At 46.5% G+C, this 16,213-nt stretch overlaps 1 protein-coding gene across 1 annotated transcript; it reads right to left on the reverse strand.

Moving 5' to 3' along the window:
- Positions 1–11,330: 11,330 nt before the first annotated feature.
- On the reverse strand, positions 11,331–13,057 carry LOC124703211 (F-box/kelch-repeat protein At1g67480-like). The gene is made up of 2 exons (XM_047235438.1): positions 12,418–13,057; positions 11,331–12,208 (listed from the first exon to the last, which is right to left on the reverse strand). Exons 1-2 carry the CDS (start codon positions 12,945–12,947, stop codon positions 11,581–11,583), a joined length of 1,158 nt encoding a protein of 385 aa, XP_047091394.1. The 5' UTR covers positions 12,948–13,057; the 3' UTR covers positions 11,331–11,580.
- Positions 13,058–16,213: the final 3,156 nt, after the last annotated feature.

Raw genomic sequence — 16,213 nt, forward strand, 5'->3', positions numbered from 1 at the left:
CTTTGTTATCGCTTTACCTCGCTCGGGACGAGCGTAACTAAGCTTGGGGATGCCGATACGTCTCCAACGTATCGATAATTTCTTGTGTTCCATGCCACATTATTGATGTTATCTACATGTTTTATGCACACTTTATGTCATATTCGTGCATTTTCCTGGAACTAACCTATTAACAAGATGCCGAAGTGCCAGCTGTCGTTTTCTCGCTGTTTTTGGTTTCGAAATCCTAGTAAAGAAATATTCTTGAATTGGACGAAATAAAAGCCCGTAGGCCTATTTTCTCACGAAGCTTCCGAAGACCGAAGACGAGACGAAGAGGGGCCACGGGGTGGCCAAACCCTAGGGCGGCGCGGCCCCCCTCGGCCGCGCCGGCCTGTGGTGTGGGCCCCCCGTGCCGCCTCTCGACTTGCCCTTCCGCCTACTTAAAGCCTCCGTGACGAAACCCCCAGCATCGAGAGCCACGATACGGAAAACATTACCGAGACGCCGCCGCCGCCGATCCCATCTCGGGGATCCTGAGATCGCTCTCCGGCACCCTGCCGGAGAGGGGAATCATCTCCCGAGGACTCTACACCGCCATGGTCGCCTCCGGAGTGATGAGTGAGTAGTCTACCCTCGGACTATGGGTCCATAGCAGTAGCTAGATGGTTGTCTTCTCCCCATTGTGCTATCATTGTCTGGATCTTGTGAGCTGCCTATCATGATCAAGATCATCTATATGTAATTCTATATGTTGCGTTTGTTGGGATCCGATGAATAGAGAATACTTGTTATGTTGATTATCAAAGTTATGCTTATGTGTTGTTTATGATCTTGCATGCTCTCCGTTATTAGTAGATGCTCTGGCCAAGTAGATGCTTTTAACTCCAAGAGGGAGTACTTATGCTCGATAGTGGGTTCATGCCTGCATTGACACCTGGGACAATGACGTAAAGTTCTAAGGTTGTGTTGTGCCGTTGCCACTAGGGATAAAACATTGATGCTATGTCTAAGGATGTAGTTGTTGATTACATTACGCACCATACTTAATGCAATTGTCCGTTGCTTTGCAACTTAATACCGGAGGGGGTTCGGATGATAACTCGAAGGTGGACTTTTAGGCATAGATGCAGCTGGATGGCTGTCTATGTACTTTGTCGTAATGCCCAATTAAATCTCAGTTAGTCCGTGTTAGTTGCATCCAAAATACACAAATTAGAGGCAAAACAATAGCAAAAGTGTTCGGGAAAGTAGATACGTTTTGGACGTATCACACAACAATGCAATAAAGTAAAGATACAAAGGTATTGCTACAGTAGTAACAAGCACCTTGACTCAAATATAAAACAAAAATTGCGGTAATAAAATAATGGGTTGTCTCCCATAAGCGCTTTTCTTTAATGCCTTTTAGCTAGGCGCAGAAAGTGTAAATCAAGTAACATCAAGAGAAGAAGCATCAATATCTGAGTTGGGAGTTTTCTGAACGATGCATTGTATCTTATCTATGTAAGTTTCATAGGCTCCTCTTTCATTACTTTTAGGCTTACTATCCTCCTCAAATAAATTTTCAGGAACAATCCAATCAAAATTCTTTTCTAGTGCCTCATGCATTCCTATGAGCTTATAAGGTATTGGTACTTTTAGTCTCCCCCTCACAATTGGCTTCATTAGTGTACTTTAGCCTATCTTTTTCCATCCTTTCAAGGGTATTTGCAATATTGATATAAAAGCCAAGCATCTTATGTTGAATAAAGACTTTTCTAGCTTCTCTAGCTACATCACCAAATTCTTTAAGAAGGGTTTCTAAAACAAAATCTTTCTTCTCTCCTTCTTCCCTATCACGGAGTGTAAGAAACATATGTTGCATTATAGGATTAAGATTAACAAATATAGCTTCCAACATGTGCACTAAAGAGGCAGTAGCAATTTCATAATTAGGAGCAAGTTCTACCAAGGATCTATCTTCAAAATCTTCAACCTTATTAACATGATTGAAAAATTCTTCTATATTATCTCTTCCAATGATAGACCCACTCCCTACCGATATATCTTTCAAAGTGAACTTAGAGAGAAGCATAATGAAATAAACAAGGGTAAACCGATAAAGTAAAAATGCGAGTAACTAATTTTTTTTTGTGTTTTTGATATTAAGAAAGCAAACAAGACAGAAAATAAAATAAAGCAAGACAATAAACAAAGTAAAGAGATTGGGTGTGAGAGACTCCCCTTACAGCGTGTCTTGATCTCCCCGGCAACGGCGCCAGAAAAGTAGCTACTTGTGACGGTAAAGCACACGTCCGTTGGGAACCCCAAGAGGAAGGTATGATGCGTACAGCAGCGAGTTTTCCCTCAGTAAGAAACCAAGGTTACCGAACTAGTAGGAGATGAAGGCCACGTGAAGGTTGTTGGTGAAGGAGTGTAGTGCGGCGCAACACCAGAGATTCCGGCGCCAACGTGGAACCTGCACAACACAATCAAAATACTTTGCCCCAACTTAAAAATGAGGTTGTCAATCTCACCGGCTTGCTGAAAACAAAGGATTAAACGTATGGTGTGGAGAATGATGTTTGCTTGCAGAAAACAAAGAGAACAATGATTGCAGTAGGTTGTATTTCAGATGTAAAAGAATGGACCGGGGTCCACAGTTCACTAGTGGTGTCTCTCCAATAAGATAAATAACATATTGGGTAAACAAATTACAGTTGGGCAATTGACAAATAGAGAGGGCATAACAATGCACATACATATCATGATGACTACTATGAGATTTACTTAGGGCATTACGACAAAGAACATAGACCGCCATCCAGCATGCATCTATGCCTAAAAAGTCCACCTTCGGGTTAACATCCGCACCCCTTCCAGTATTAAGTTGCAAACAACAGACAATTGCATTAAGTACTATGCGTAATGTAAACAATACAAATATCCTTAGACAAAGCATTGATGTTTTATCCCTAGTGGCAACAGCACATCCACAACCTTAGAACTTTTTGTCACTGTCCCAGATTCAATGGAGGCATGAACCCACTATCTAGCATAAATACCCCCTCTTGGAGTTACAAGTATCAACTTGGCAAGAGCCTCTACTAGCAACGGAGAGCATGCAAGATCATAAAAAACACATATATGATAGATCGATAATCAACTTGACATAGTATTCCATATTCATCGGATCCCAACAAACACAACATGTAGCATTACAAATAGATGATCTTGATCATGATAGGTAGCTCACAAGATCTAAACATGATGGCACAATAGGAGAAGACAACCATCTAGCTATTGCTATGGACCCATAGTCCAAGGATGAACTACTCACGCATCAGTCCGAAGGCGGGCATGGTGATGTAGAGCCCTCCGGTGATGATTCCCCTCTCCGGCAGGTGCCGGAGGTGATCTTCGAACCCCCGAGATGGGGTTGACGGCGGCGACGTCTCAGGAACTTTTCTCGTATTTTGGCTCTCGGTACTAGGGTTTTCCGATACGAAGGAATATATAGGCGAAGAGGCAGCGTCGGGGGAGCCAGGGGGTGGCCTCCCCACACCTGGGCGCGCCAGGAGGTGGGGCCGTGCCGCCCTATGGGGTGGCCCCCCTGCTGGCCGTCTCCGACTCTTGTTCGATGTTCTGGAACACTCCGTGGAAAATAGGGCCGTGGGCTTTTGTTTCGTCCAATTCCGAGAATATTTCCTATGTAGGATTTCTGAAACCAAAAACAGCAGAAAACAGGAACTGGCGCTTCGGCATCTTGTTAATAGGTTAGTCCCAGAAAATACATAAAAATGATATAAAGTGTATATAAAGCATGTGAGTATTTTCATAAAACTAGCATGGAACATAAGAAATTATAGATACGTTGGAGACGTATCAGCGTGCCAGGTTCCTGGCGGTGGGCATCTTCCTTTCGATGCTCGTCGTCAGTACCAAGCACGTATTCGACACGATGAAGAAGATATGGAAGGTGCGCGGCTTCGTCGAGATGTGCCCCCTCGACGGGAGGCGCTTCGTACTGGAGTTCGAGGAGGAGGGTGACTTCATCCATGTCACCAAAGGGGGCCCATGGAGATACCGAGAGGACCCGGTCCTGATCGAGGCCCCCTCAAGGAAGGAGAAGAACCAGAAGATGTGAAGTTCAGCTCAGTGCCTATCTAGGCACAATTCAGAGATATTCCTTACTACCTCCTATCCAAGGAGCTAGCGAGGGAGTTGGGGGAAAAGGTGGGAGAACTTATTACAATAGACAATTTCTCACGGGGTGATATTTGTGATAAGGTTATCTGGGCTAGAGCGAGGCTGCCAATCAATATTCCGCTGCTTAGATGGACCATGTTGATGGATGAGAGGACGGGAGAGAAGGTGGTGTCAAGCATCTTCTACGAACGCCTTCCAAGCTTCTGCCTGTGCTGCGGCGTAATCGAGCACCAGGAAGCGAGCTGCCCCATTCCGGATGAACACTGGTGGAAGAAGTACAATAGGGAGCTGGAGGTACCGCCTACTCATCACGAGGACATGCGGCACTGGTCCCTCCCAGAGAAGACATGGTAGGTGCGACGACACCCTTCGCCTGCCCTGCCATGGCGCAGCTCCTACGACCCCATCGCGTCCACCACCAGGAAGCGACAATTGGCGATCGTCGCTCAAGTCACGGAAGAGGCAACCAAGCTGACGGTGCAGGACCACACCCTACCTCCTGAGCCAGCAGCTGGGAAGATCGGGGGTGTAGGTCCTGTGGAACCATCATCCCCGGAGGCATCGGTGGCATCGAAGCAAGCCTCCAACATGGACGTACATGACGAGGTGGAAAGCAAGGGAGAACAAAGAGACGCACCCCCAATCAAACGGGGTGTGGGCTGGACAAGGCGAACCAGGGGAGAGGCGCCCAAAGATGCTGAAAAAGAACCGCGGACAACCCAGGAGGTCACCCTGGGGGCTATGCGGAAGAGGGATGAAGAAGAGCCAGGAAACCAGCCTCAAGCAAAACGACTGGTGATGCAAGTTCCCAGCCTGGAGGAATGTTTGGGGAAGGAAACGCTGAAGAACTTGAGAGAGGAAGAGCTCACATGCAAACTAGGAAACCTTGTATCAGGCTTTACCAATGATCCTAGTGTTGAGGGAGTAGTTAGTGACACCCTAGATATCATTACTGAGAATAGGGTAGAACATATTGTAATAGGAGCAAAGAAGGGAGAAGAGGGGAAGCAGAGCACCCTAGAATTGAGAGAGGATGAGGCTAAGGAAGAGAGGGGAGGAGATAGAAACACCACTAAGGCCGGACCTGATAGGGACGTCATGAAACCGGGCGCCGAGGAAGGTGCCTGGGGGTCCAAATGAGGATTATGTGCTGGAACTGCCGAGGAATTGGGCAACCTCGGACAGTTCAGGAACTCGTACATCTGATACGAGAGTACAAGCCTATCCTAGTGTTCCTTTCTGAAACCAGGCAGAATAAAGATGTGATTGAGAGCGTCCAGAGACGCATTGGTTATGCCAACTGTCTCCCTGTTTGTGTTAAGGGCAAAGGTGGTGGTTTAGCCCTTTTTGTTAGCAATCTTGTCGAGGTCGATCTAATCAGTTTTAGCAAGCACCACATTGACACCACTGTTACAGACCTAGATGGTGTTAAAACGAGGTACACTTTTGTCTATGGCGAGCCTCGCCCCCAAGATCGCCCTGAGTTCTAGAAACCCATGTCACCAGAACCATGGTTTGTTGCTGGCGACTTCAACGAGTGCTTGTTTCAGTCTGAGCACATGTCAGCTAGAAGGAGAAGTGAAAGCCGTATGCAAGATTTCAGAGATGCGCTGAGGTTCTGTAATCTGCATGACTTAGGTTTTCGTGGGCAGCCTTGGACTTTCAACAACAAGCAGCAAGGGAAGAGAAATGTTAGAGTTTGGCTTGATAGGGCAGTTGCTTCTCCGGCTTGGACTGCTATCTATCCACAAGTGACGGTCCAGCATGTGGTCACGTCAAGATCTGACCATTGCCCCATTGTTATAACTCTGAAGGAAGATACAAACAAACATGTAAAATTGCCACCAAGGTATGAAGCAATGTGGGAACGTGAACCCTCTCTAAATGAATGTATAGAGGAAGCTTGGGTGCATCTCAAACCTGCAAGCAACCTGGAAGAAATTCAACATAAAATCTCCCATACTATGACGGCTATGGGAAAGTGGAGCAGGAAGGAATTTGGGTCAGTAAACAGTGAAATTAAGGCCTTAAGAAGAGACTCGGAAATCTGCAGAGAAGAAATTCTTTTAAAAATCAATTGGAAATTAAAAAGGTTGCTGCCCGGTTGGATGAGCTACTACTAAGAGAGGAGATAATGTGGAGGCAGAGATCAAGAGTGACCTGGTTGAAGGAGATCAAAACACAAATTATTTCCATAGGAAAGCGTCGGGTAGGAAGAGGAAAAATAAGACCAGTAAACTAATGAGACCTGATGGATCCATGACAGAAAATGAAGAAGAGTTCCTGGATATTGCATGCAATTTCTTCAACGAGCTCTACAAAGAAGACCCAAATATCAACCCTTGCACACTACTGAACCTGATTGAACCAAATGTCACAGATGAGATGAACAAAACGCTGGTTGCAGACTTCACAGATGAGGAAATCGGAAATGCACTATTCCAGATTGGGCCTTTGAAAGCTCCAGGTCCAGATGGCTTGCCTGCGAGGTTTTTCCAGCGAACTGGGGGCTCTTGAAAAAAGAGGTTTGTGAAGCTATCAAACTTTTCTTCAATAACGGAGTAATCCCGGATAATTTCAACATGACAAAGATAGTTCTAATCCCAAAGGTGGACAATGCTACAGATTTGAAAGAGTACAGACCAATCTCTCTATGCAATGTTATTTAAAAAGTCATATCCAAGTGCCTAGTCAACAGACTAAGACCTTACCTCCAGACTTTGATCTCAGAAAATCAAAGCGCTTTTATCCCGAGCCGGTTGATCTCCGATAATGCACTGGTTGCATTCGAGTGCTTTCATGCTATCCATAGAACAAATAAGGAAGAGGAATCCTTCTGTGCATATAAGCTTGACCTATCCAAGGCCTACGACAGAGTGGACTGGAGATTCCTCGAAGGTGCGCTCAAGAAATGGGGCTTTGATTGTAAATGGATAAATTGGATTATGGCCTGCGTCAAGTCGGTGAAGTATACAGTTCAAATCAACGGCCACCTGACAAACAAGTTCAGTCCATCTAGAGGACTAAGACAAGGGGACCCACTGTCACCGTACCTCTTCCTCTTGTGGCCGAGAGTCTAACATTGATCATCAACAAAGCAAGGGTCAATGGGGAGCTGCAAGACTTCAAAATCTGTAGAGGCTCCCCTGGTATCTCCCACCTTATGTTCGCAGACGAATGCCTGCTTTTCTTCCAAGCCAACCCAGGGCAGGCAATTGTGATTAAATCATCTATATCCATCTTCGAGAATGGCTCGGGACAACTCCTTAATGCAAAAAAATGCTCACTTCTGTTTAGCGAAAGATGCCCCGAACAATGTCAGCAGCAAGTTAGACAGATCCTAGAAGTTACCAGGGAAACCTTGAGGATAAGTACCTGGGGTTCCCTACTCCAGAGGGACGAATGAAGAAAGGGAAGTTCCAACCGTCGAAAGACCGCCTATCGAAAAAGATGAATTACTGGGCTGAGCGTTTCATGTCAATGGATGCTAAAGATGCTCTTATTAAGTCGGTAGCACAAGCCATACCGAACCACATTATGAGCATCTTTAAGCTCCCGGTGGGATTCCATGATGATTACATGAAGATGGTGAGAAATTTCTAGTGGGGAGAAGATGAAAAAAAGAGGAAGGTGCACTGGGCGGCATGGGACATCCCGACCAGTCCAAAAAATCTGGGAGGGGTTGGCTTCAGGGATTCCAAACTTATGAACCAAGCCATGCTTGCTAGGTAGTGTTGGAGATTAATGAAGTACCCAAACAGCTTATGTGCCAGGCTACTAAAATCCATATACTATCCGCGGGGAAATTTTTTAGATACAGTTTTCAAACATGATGCTTCTCCTGGGTGGCGAGGTATAGAATTTGGCCTTGAGTTGTTTAAAGAAGGTCTGATATGGAGAATTGGAGATGGAAAAAATATAAACATCTGGAGGGACAATTGGCTAGCTAGAGACTATAATCTCAAAGTTACTGCAGGGAAAACAAACACCAGAATTAGGCGTGCTGATCACCTCATCATACAGAACCCAAGTAGATGGAATGAGCAGCTGATAAGGAAGATTTTCTATATGGAAGATGCTGAATGGATTCTCAAACAAAAGCTTCCAAGAAATACCTGTCACGACTTTCTAGCATGGCACTATGAGAAAACGGGTGAGTTCTCAGTCAAAAGTGCATACAGGCTAGCCTATAACTTGCAACATGGAGTAAGATGGAAGGCTGGGTCCAGTGCAAGCAAGGACAACAGTAGGAATGTGTGGAAGCCAATTTGGAATTCAAATGTTCCAAGTAAAGTGAAGATCTTTGGGTGGAGAGCCGCCTCAGATAATTTGGCAACAAAAAAGAACAAATTTAGAAGGACCCTCGAATTGGATAGCACCTGCAATATATGTGGAAGAGAGGAAGAGGACAGCTTCCATGCCACTGTAAACTGCACCAAAGCCAGAGCATTAAGGTGGGCAATGAGAACTCACTGGGATCTCCCACCAGAACATTGTATCTACAAAACAGGGCCGGAATGGCTACAACAGTTGATGGTAAACTGCGGAGAAATTCAGCTTAGCAGAATCCTTATGATCTTGTGGAGATCATGGCACTTGCGCTGTGATGTGACACACGGTAGAGGTGAAGAAACCATCGCTAGATTGGTGGCTTTTCTTCTAAGCTATGATAAAGACCTTCAGAACTTGTTTGGTTCTGATTCTGCTAATGCTAGTAATGTTTGCTTTAGAACTCCTATATCTAACTCGGAAGTTGATGACAGGACCAGTTAGTAAACAAAAACATATGGCAACCACCAACGGAAGGGAACCTGAAGATTAACGTGGATGCGGCCTTTTGAGAAGATACTGGAGACACTGCCACTGGAGTCATCGCCCGCGATCATCTGGGGCACATCAGCTTGGCGGCAAGAATTGTTATCGATAAATACAGTGATGCGGAAGAAGCTGAAGCTTGTGCAATCAAAGAGGGATTAAACCTGGCAGTCGAGTACAACCTGAAGCCTAATGCTATTGAATCCGATTGTAAACAGTCACGGGATTGTAGCGTCCAGATGTTGGGGCATTTACAAAGATATAGAGCTTCTTAAAATTTTAAGTCCAAGCTGTAATGTGACTAAGGTTGCAAGGTCTTGTAATTCTGTAGCCCACGAACTAGCGAAGTTAGCCAGAGTTAGTGGTGACAGCTACGTGTGGCTGCCTCCTATACCAGGCAATGTCTTAGCTTTATGCGTAAAGGATTTGTGTACGAACCATGCGATGAATGAATGAGTTTGTACCCCTCAAAAAAAATTCCTCATGACGAAAACTGGAAACATCACGCATAACTGTGCTCTAGGCTCACCAGACGAAGTGTGACGAAATGGCCCGGAACATCAAGACATCTGTGATGTTTCTTGCTCGCCTCACAAATAAAAACCTCACATTCCACCAGGATTATTGTAGTGAGGGAAAATCCAGGGATTGGAGACACATGCGGGGATGCGATTGAGGAGAGGCGTTGAATATAATTTCCTAAACTTTTTCGTCAGATCGGTCTTTTGGTTGAACTGCTAGAGCATGAAATTCCACACATGGTGCATAAGCTCTCCGGAGGATTCAGATAGACCCTCATCTCCCTGCTTTGAGGAGGAGGTCGCCTTATAGGTCCGCTCCAGCAAGACAGGATGTTTGCCGCATGCACCCGGAGATGCGACCCAAGGTTCCCCTGAGCCAAGGAGATCACTTGGGGATCTGTCACTGGCGTATGCAGGTACTTGAATCGTGTGTGTGGGGGGGGGGGGTGCTCGTGTACACCTCAGTGCCTCTTCATCGCATTCGAGGGAGGCGTTGTGAAAGGTAGCAACCACGACTGACACAGAAGGCGAAGCCCCCTAGGTTAGGGTTGATGTAGACACCGAGGGGTGACTTGGGCGAGAGCATGCACATCGGTGTTGTGCATTCGGAGGGGTAGTCAACGAGGAATAACCTGTCGGGCGGGGACACCTCGCTGACAACGAGATCGATGTCCGGGAAGCCGCGCCTACGTTTCCTGTATCGGAGGTTGCACCGTCACATGTGAAGAGTGCCCTGTTGCACGGCATGTGTTCGTGCACCTTGTCTGTGTGGTTCGATTTGTGCCCACAAAGGTCAATGGAGTTGTCTAATGCATTGACAAGACGATGGTTAGATTTCAGAGGATTTCAGTTGAGGTCAAGGTCGAGACCGGATCCTCCGTTGTTGACTTGACGTACTATCCCATCATGTCGGGGTGGCGGGGCCGAGATGGCGGTCAGGTGAGTCACGCCAACCGAAGTGGTCAAGATGTTGGGGGTGCGGTTTTCAGGGGCCTCTCCCATGGCGATGCCACCTTCATCAGAGATGGTAATGGCCATCCTGATTAGAGATCCAAAACGTGTGACCCCTACCTGGCGTGCCAACTGTCGAGGTATTTTACTACCGTATATTTTGTTTGGGAGGGTTATGCTCGGAGATCGGAATGATAGCACACGATAGGCAAAGATTTATACACGTCTGGGCCCAGATGTACAATGTCTGATAATAACTTTATTTACTATGTGCGGCGTGGTTTGGTTTTCTGTGCTCTGCCTCCATGATCTTTAGATACGGTTCGGTCTCTCCTATCCTATGGTGGATGGAGGTAGAATATGATGTAGGTGGATGTGTTCGAGATCAGTGGGGCGCTGGGGATTGGGAAGACGACCAGACGCCACCTCGTGGGCTCTATTCGATCACATCGGAAGGTGTCCAAAGGCAGGCTGGCCCAGCAAATACGGCTTCTCAGCCCAGCCAAACAGTGGAGTGGCGCCGAAACTTCCCAGCTCTGTTCCATCGATGGAGTTCGCAGCTGGACCAGTTCCAAACACGCCCTTAATACACTACAAATGCTACAGTAGCCCCAGTAGCTAATATCATGAAAGAAATTTAATTATGCTCAGGACTATGTTACTCGATGTTACAAAAAAATTGGTACCAAGAGCTGCCTCATAGTTCAGACGTCGCTCTGTTTCCCCTCTTTGTCTACCACCCCGTCCTTTCACGGGGCTAAGTACAACATAACTTTCAGCACAGAAATTGAAAATCAGAATCAGCACAGCCACGACCCCTACAGCTGCATAACCACACAGCTTGTGTTCTCGTGGGGTGCAGAGTCAAGTCAATAAAACAATCTGAACTGAAGGTTCTATGATTAAATAGTTTAGTACAAGGAAAACAGAATACATTGGGAGAAGCTTCACTTTCAGCAATCGAATGAACTGAAACATGAGCATCCTATTATTGGGGAGACCAACCGAATATAAATTCTAGCATGTAGGAGACAACGCAAAAACCAGCCTGATCTTGATCGCGAAAAGATGCGGCAGGCAGTAACATACTGTATCATCCTTCAGGCACCACAAGCCCATGGCATCAGGCTTTGATGGTCACACTGCACAGGCATAATCCCGATGGCTTGAGCTTAGACGTGCACCATTCAGATCCCGTTGGTGCAGCAGGATCATACATCAGTGTCTGATATCCGGGTTCTTCCTCCATTGAGAACAACAGCAACTTACCCTTGTGTATGCCAAGAGAAAATCTTGTGCTTGAACTACCAGTAAGCGGCACTGGGACCTTCTGCCAGGAATTATCTGCTGGGTTGAAAATCGCCAGTGACCTCTGATTCTTCCATTCAATGCAGAATAGCTTCTCACCAAGAACAGCATGAGCGGTGACCATTACACAGCCGTTCTTGACCTCACCCCAGGCTTGGTTATTTGTATTGTACACGTCAATGGAACGGGAGTTGCCAATTGTGAAACTCGAACGACCACCCATGACGTACATCTTCCCTTCAAAGCTACACCCAAAGCAACCCCATCTTGGCCTGCGAAGGCCCTCGATCAACATCCATTTATTTTGTTCTGGATCATAAACTTCTACGCTAGATAAACTGTCACCACTGGGACCAAATCCACCAGCAACATATATCACACCATCAACCTCTGCACAGGCAAAGTCGCAACGAGCCACATTCATCTTAGAAAGGGCAGTCCACCTAGAGGATGAGAGGATAAATGAGTTAATCCAAAATTTCATAAAATGCTGAGGACTTAATTACCGTATATGTCAACGAGTCATTATTGCTTATTCAGATAACTTGGAAACAAGTTTAGAATTTAAGTTAGTGAGACTAATAAGATCATCTTTAATCAAACTATCATTTACCCTTCTGCTGATGCATATGAGGATCTAAATGAAACATACCTGTTGAGGAAAGGATCATATTTGTAAACCTCATCAGAGACACATTCCTTCCCATGGTCAGCATCATAGCCAGCAACAACAATGAGCTTCCCATCAAGGACAATTACACCAAACCCAGCTTTGGTTGGTCCAGGCATAGGTGGAAGAGGGGTGTTCTTTTGCCCCTGGCCCTCCAAAACCTCCCAATGAGACCCCTTTGCTCCAGAATCAGCAGTCAAAACGTACACATACTCCTCAAGCTTTCCAACCTCTTTCCTTACAGTAACTAATTCTTTGTTCTCTAGGAATGACATCCATCTCTTGGACACTCCACCCATGACAGGGAAGTGACTTCGAGGAACAAGGGCAAGGCATATCTTTGCCAGGTCTTCTGGCAAGCCAGGTATTAAAGCACAAGACTGATTGCAATCTCTTTGTGGCACAAAGCATGAGGAAAGTTTTGGCCTTGTTGGAGCCTTGAGTTGCATTGTAGCACGGAGGCACGTCTTTGGTTGAACAAATTGTTCGCGTGTACCAACAAGTGTAAGCATTGCAAAAGGTGGCAGCAAGCAGCTCAATCTATACCTCCCCTTGTTAGCCAATATAACGAACAACCTTTGGCTTACCTATGGACCTTAGAATCTTATATACTATAAGTAGCAATGACTCGAATGGTACGATTCGTGGAATCCGTCTCCTATTGGAATGGTGAGAGACAAGGGTTTGAATGATGCCGAAATTAGGTTTTTCAACTTTGATGTCTCTGTTTTAGTTATTCTTGCTGTATCAAATGCCATCCGATGAGAATTTTTGAAATGGTTCTCCCTTATGGAATCAGCACTTGTCTCCTTATTGATGAGGTAGAAATCGTTGCCTCCCTTACACATTGCCTTAATATCTGGATAAATACTGAAATATCAGCTAAATCTGCACAGCTACAGTTACAAGAACAAATAGGTGCAACATATATATACCTTTGGCCATATAAATTTTAGTACTGTTAGCCAGCAGTAGCATCCATTTCTGCAAGTCTAATTGTCTGCAGCCAGCATACAAAATCTTAGTATATCACTGTGTTAGCATCAAGTAGGAGCTGTAGAAACAATTACACTGATAATCTGTGATACTGTCTGGAAACTACAAAGTAACACAAGTGAAACAACATGCATGCCACAGCTGTCTTTACTTCTATGACACCCTGTGTAAGGAACTTCAATCATAAGTCAAAGTGGGCATGTTAATGCTACCATGATCTTCATATGAGTCATTGCTTAAAATACATATGTTCTACAGTTGAAATGTACAACTGATTCCAGGAGAAACAAGTATCCCTGAGGTTCTTGAGGACTATGTACAGTTAAAAAACAATCTTCTATGAAACGAATTAAGTTGTTAATGGGCTGAACTGTGTTGAACAAGCTGAAACCACCTTTAGCAAACAGCTCAACAGAATCTCACGAAAAGAAAGAAAACTAACAGCTCAATCAAGTTACTGTGACGAACTACTTCACCTCACAAATACTAAAACGACAGAGCAGAACTGATGCATACATCTATTTGTACCATGAACTGAAACCCAGTCCTCTCTCAAAGAACAAGATAGACTAGCCAAACAAATTCTAACTTCGGCACAGTATGGTTGCTAGCAAAATCCTAAAAGTCGGGGTCAAATCTGAATCATGGATGAAAATAAATCCTCTTCCGATCATGAATGGATTTTCAAGAGTCAAGAGCTAGAGAACGCATCAAGTGGAAGCCCAGAGAACCTAAGGATGAAGTACGGATCTCGAGTGATTATTTTTTAACTAATAAAAAAAGCATTCAACTAAGGATCATGACCTCCTAGAAAGTTGGAGCTGCAGACGTCAGATCTACTTGGAGCGAAAACTCGAATTAACACGATAGCATCAATAATCAACCGTAGAGAAACATAAATGACTATGGAGGATCTGAGACTCGACCACGATAAACAAGAGAAGACGCGGGATTAGCACGAAGGGCGAAAAGGCTGAGATTGATTCGATTTTTGCACGGAAACAGCAACGTACGGGGTCCCTAATCCAGGAAGAACCCATGAATTCTGCGGCGTACTAAGAGAAGGGCAGATCAAAAGGGGAGAACCCATGAATTCTGCGGCGTACTAAGAGAAGGGCAGATCAAAAGGGGTGTACCTGAAATAGGAGGGCAATCCAAGGAATCCCGAGATGGGTAATCGGAACACGAGCAGCAGCAGTTGCAGATTAGGGACACAAGGAGGAGCGCGAGGAAATGGGAGTAGTGTGGAGACGGTGGGTAGGGTCAGAGCATGTCCAGTCTTCGGATAGATTGTTTGGGGACGCCACTTGATGTTGCCGTCAGCCAAACAATGTCTGGATGAAGCTCGCGTCCTCCAAAGTCCAAACACGACATACGGCGAAAATTTAAGAAGTTATCAAGTTTTGTTATATGTTAGAGCAGGTCTAACAGACCCCGTAAAAGGGGCAAACCCGTATAATAACCGCCGGTTTGAGGGTTTCGCGTCTACCCGGCCGTCTAGCACGCCCCGTAAAAACGGCCCCCGAATCGTTTTTTGCTGTTTTCGAGTACGGGCGGGTCCTCGCCCCTACTTGTGCGGGGTGGGAGCGGGGATAGTGGGCGAAACCACTATCGCCCACTCCACTGCGCGGGAAGCATTTCGCCGAAGCCAACCGCCGCCGCCGCCGCCGATCTCCTCCCCGCGCCATTCCCGGCCGGATCCGGCCGCCATGGACCGTCCGCAAGAGCCGCCTACCGCCGGCGGTACACCTCCTTCGGGCGCGGTGGTTGATGTCCCCGTCGGAGGTCCGCCGGCCGCCGGCGTCGTGTCGGCCATGATCGCCTCCGCCGTCCCGTCGAAGAGGAAGAGGATCCCGAAGCAATTCTTCGAATCGGCGCCGGCGGCCGCCGATTCAGCGGGCGAAGCGCCGCCGGCTGCCAAGAAGACGGGCCGGGTGAAGACCAAAGCCGCCGGGCCGAGGGGTGTGGCGCCGGCCAAGGTGCGGACCAAGGCAATCAGCCGCGTGGTGGAAGGAGACCAAGGCGGACATCATTGCGAGGAAGAAGGCTGCGCGTCAAGCTCGTGATCAAGGTGAGTCTCCGGCGAGCGGTGGCGCCGGTGGTGATGGATCCGTTGATGGTTGATCACATTTGGGAATTCCGTGGCTTGAACATTGCCTATGATCGTGTTGTCATGTTAAAACTATGAATTATGCATCACATATTTTGGATGTGCTATGTTTGATGTCAAATTGTTGTGCAAATTTCCGTCTAAAACCCCGTTTTGAGGGGCCAAAAACTCGGGCGAGCTAGCGAGCCCGTATCTCCACCCCGTAAAAACGGAATATTCTGTTTTACGGGGTGGGGATACGGGCTCTGCTAGCTCGCCCGAGTTTTTGGCCGGCGAAATCCGGATACAGGGCCCTTTACTCGTGTTATACGGGGCGAAAAAATACGGGGCCTGTTAGACATGCTCTTACGAAATTAAATAAAAATGGGTAAGTTTGATAAAAACCTAGCCTACTCGCCGTCTTTCGGGGCTCTTGACGAATCAACTTCGCGGTTGTTCTCCTTCCTCTTCTCGCCCTCCCACACCCGCCACTCCCTCTGAAGTGCACAATCATGTGGCCGACGTTCTTGAGACTCCTCGAGGAACCTCTGTTGCTCGGTCGCCATGAAGAGGTGAGCCCACCTCCTTAATAGGCGCCTGTTCGACGAAGATTCCGACGATGGGTCGCCATGTGACCTCAAACTCCCCCTCTCGGGCGTGGGAGTCGTTTCGTAGCTTCTTCAACGACTCGTA

Source organism: Lolium rigidum, chromosome 3 (assembly GCF_022539505.1).
Source record: "Lolium rigidum isolate FL_2022 chromosome 3, APGP_CSIRO_Lrig_0.1, whole genome shotgun sequence".
NCBI lineage: Eukaryota > Viridiplantae > Streptophyta > Magnoliopsida > Poales > Poaceae > Lolium > Lolium rigidum.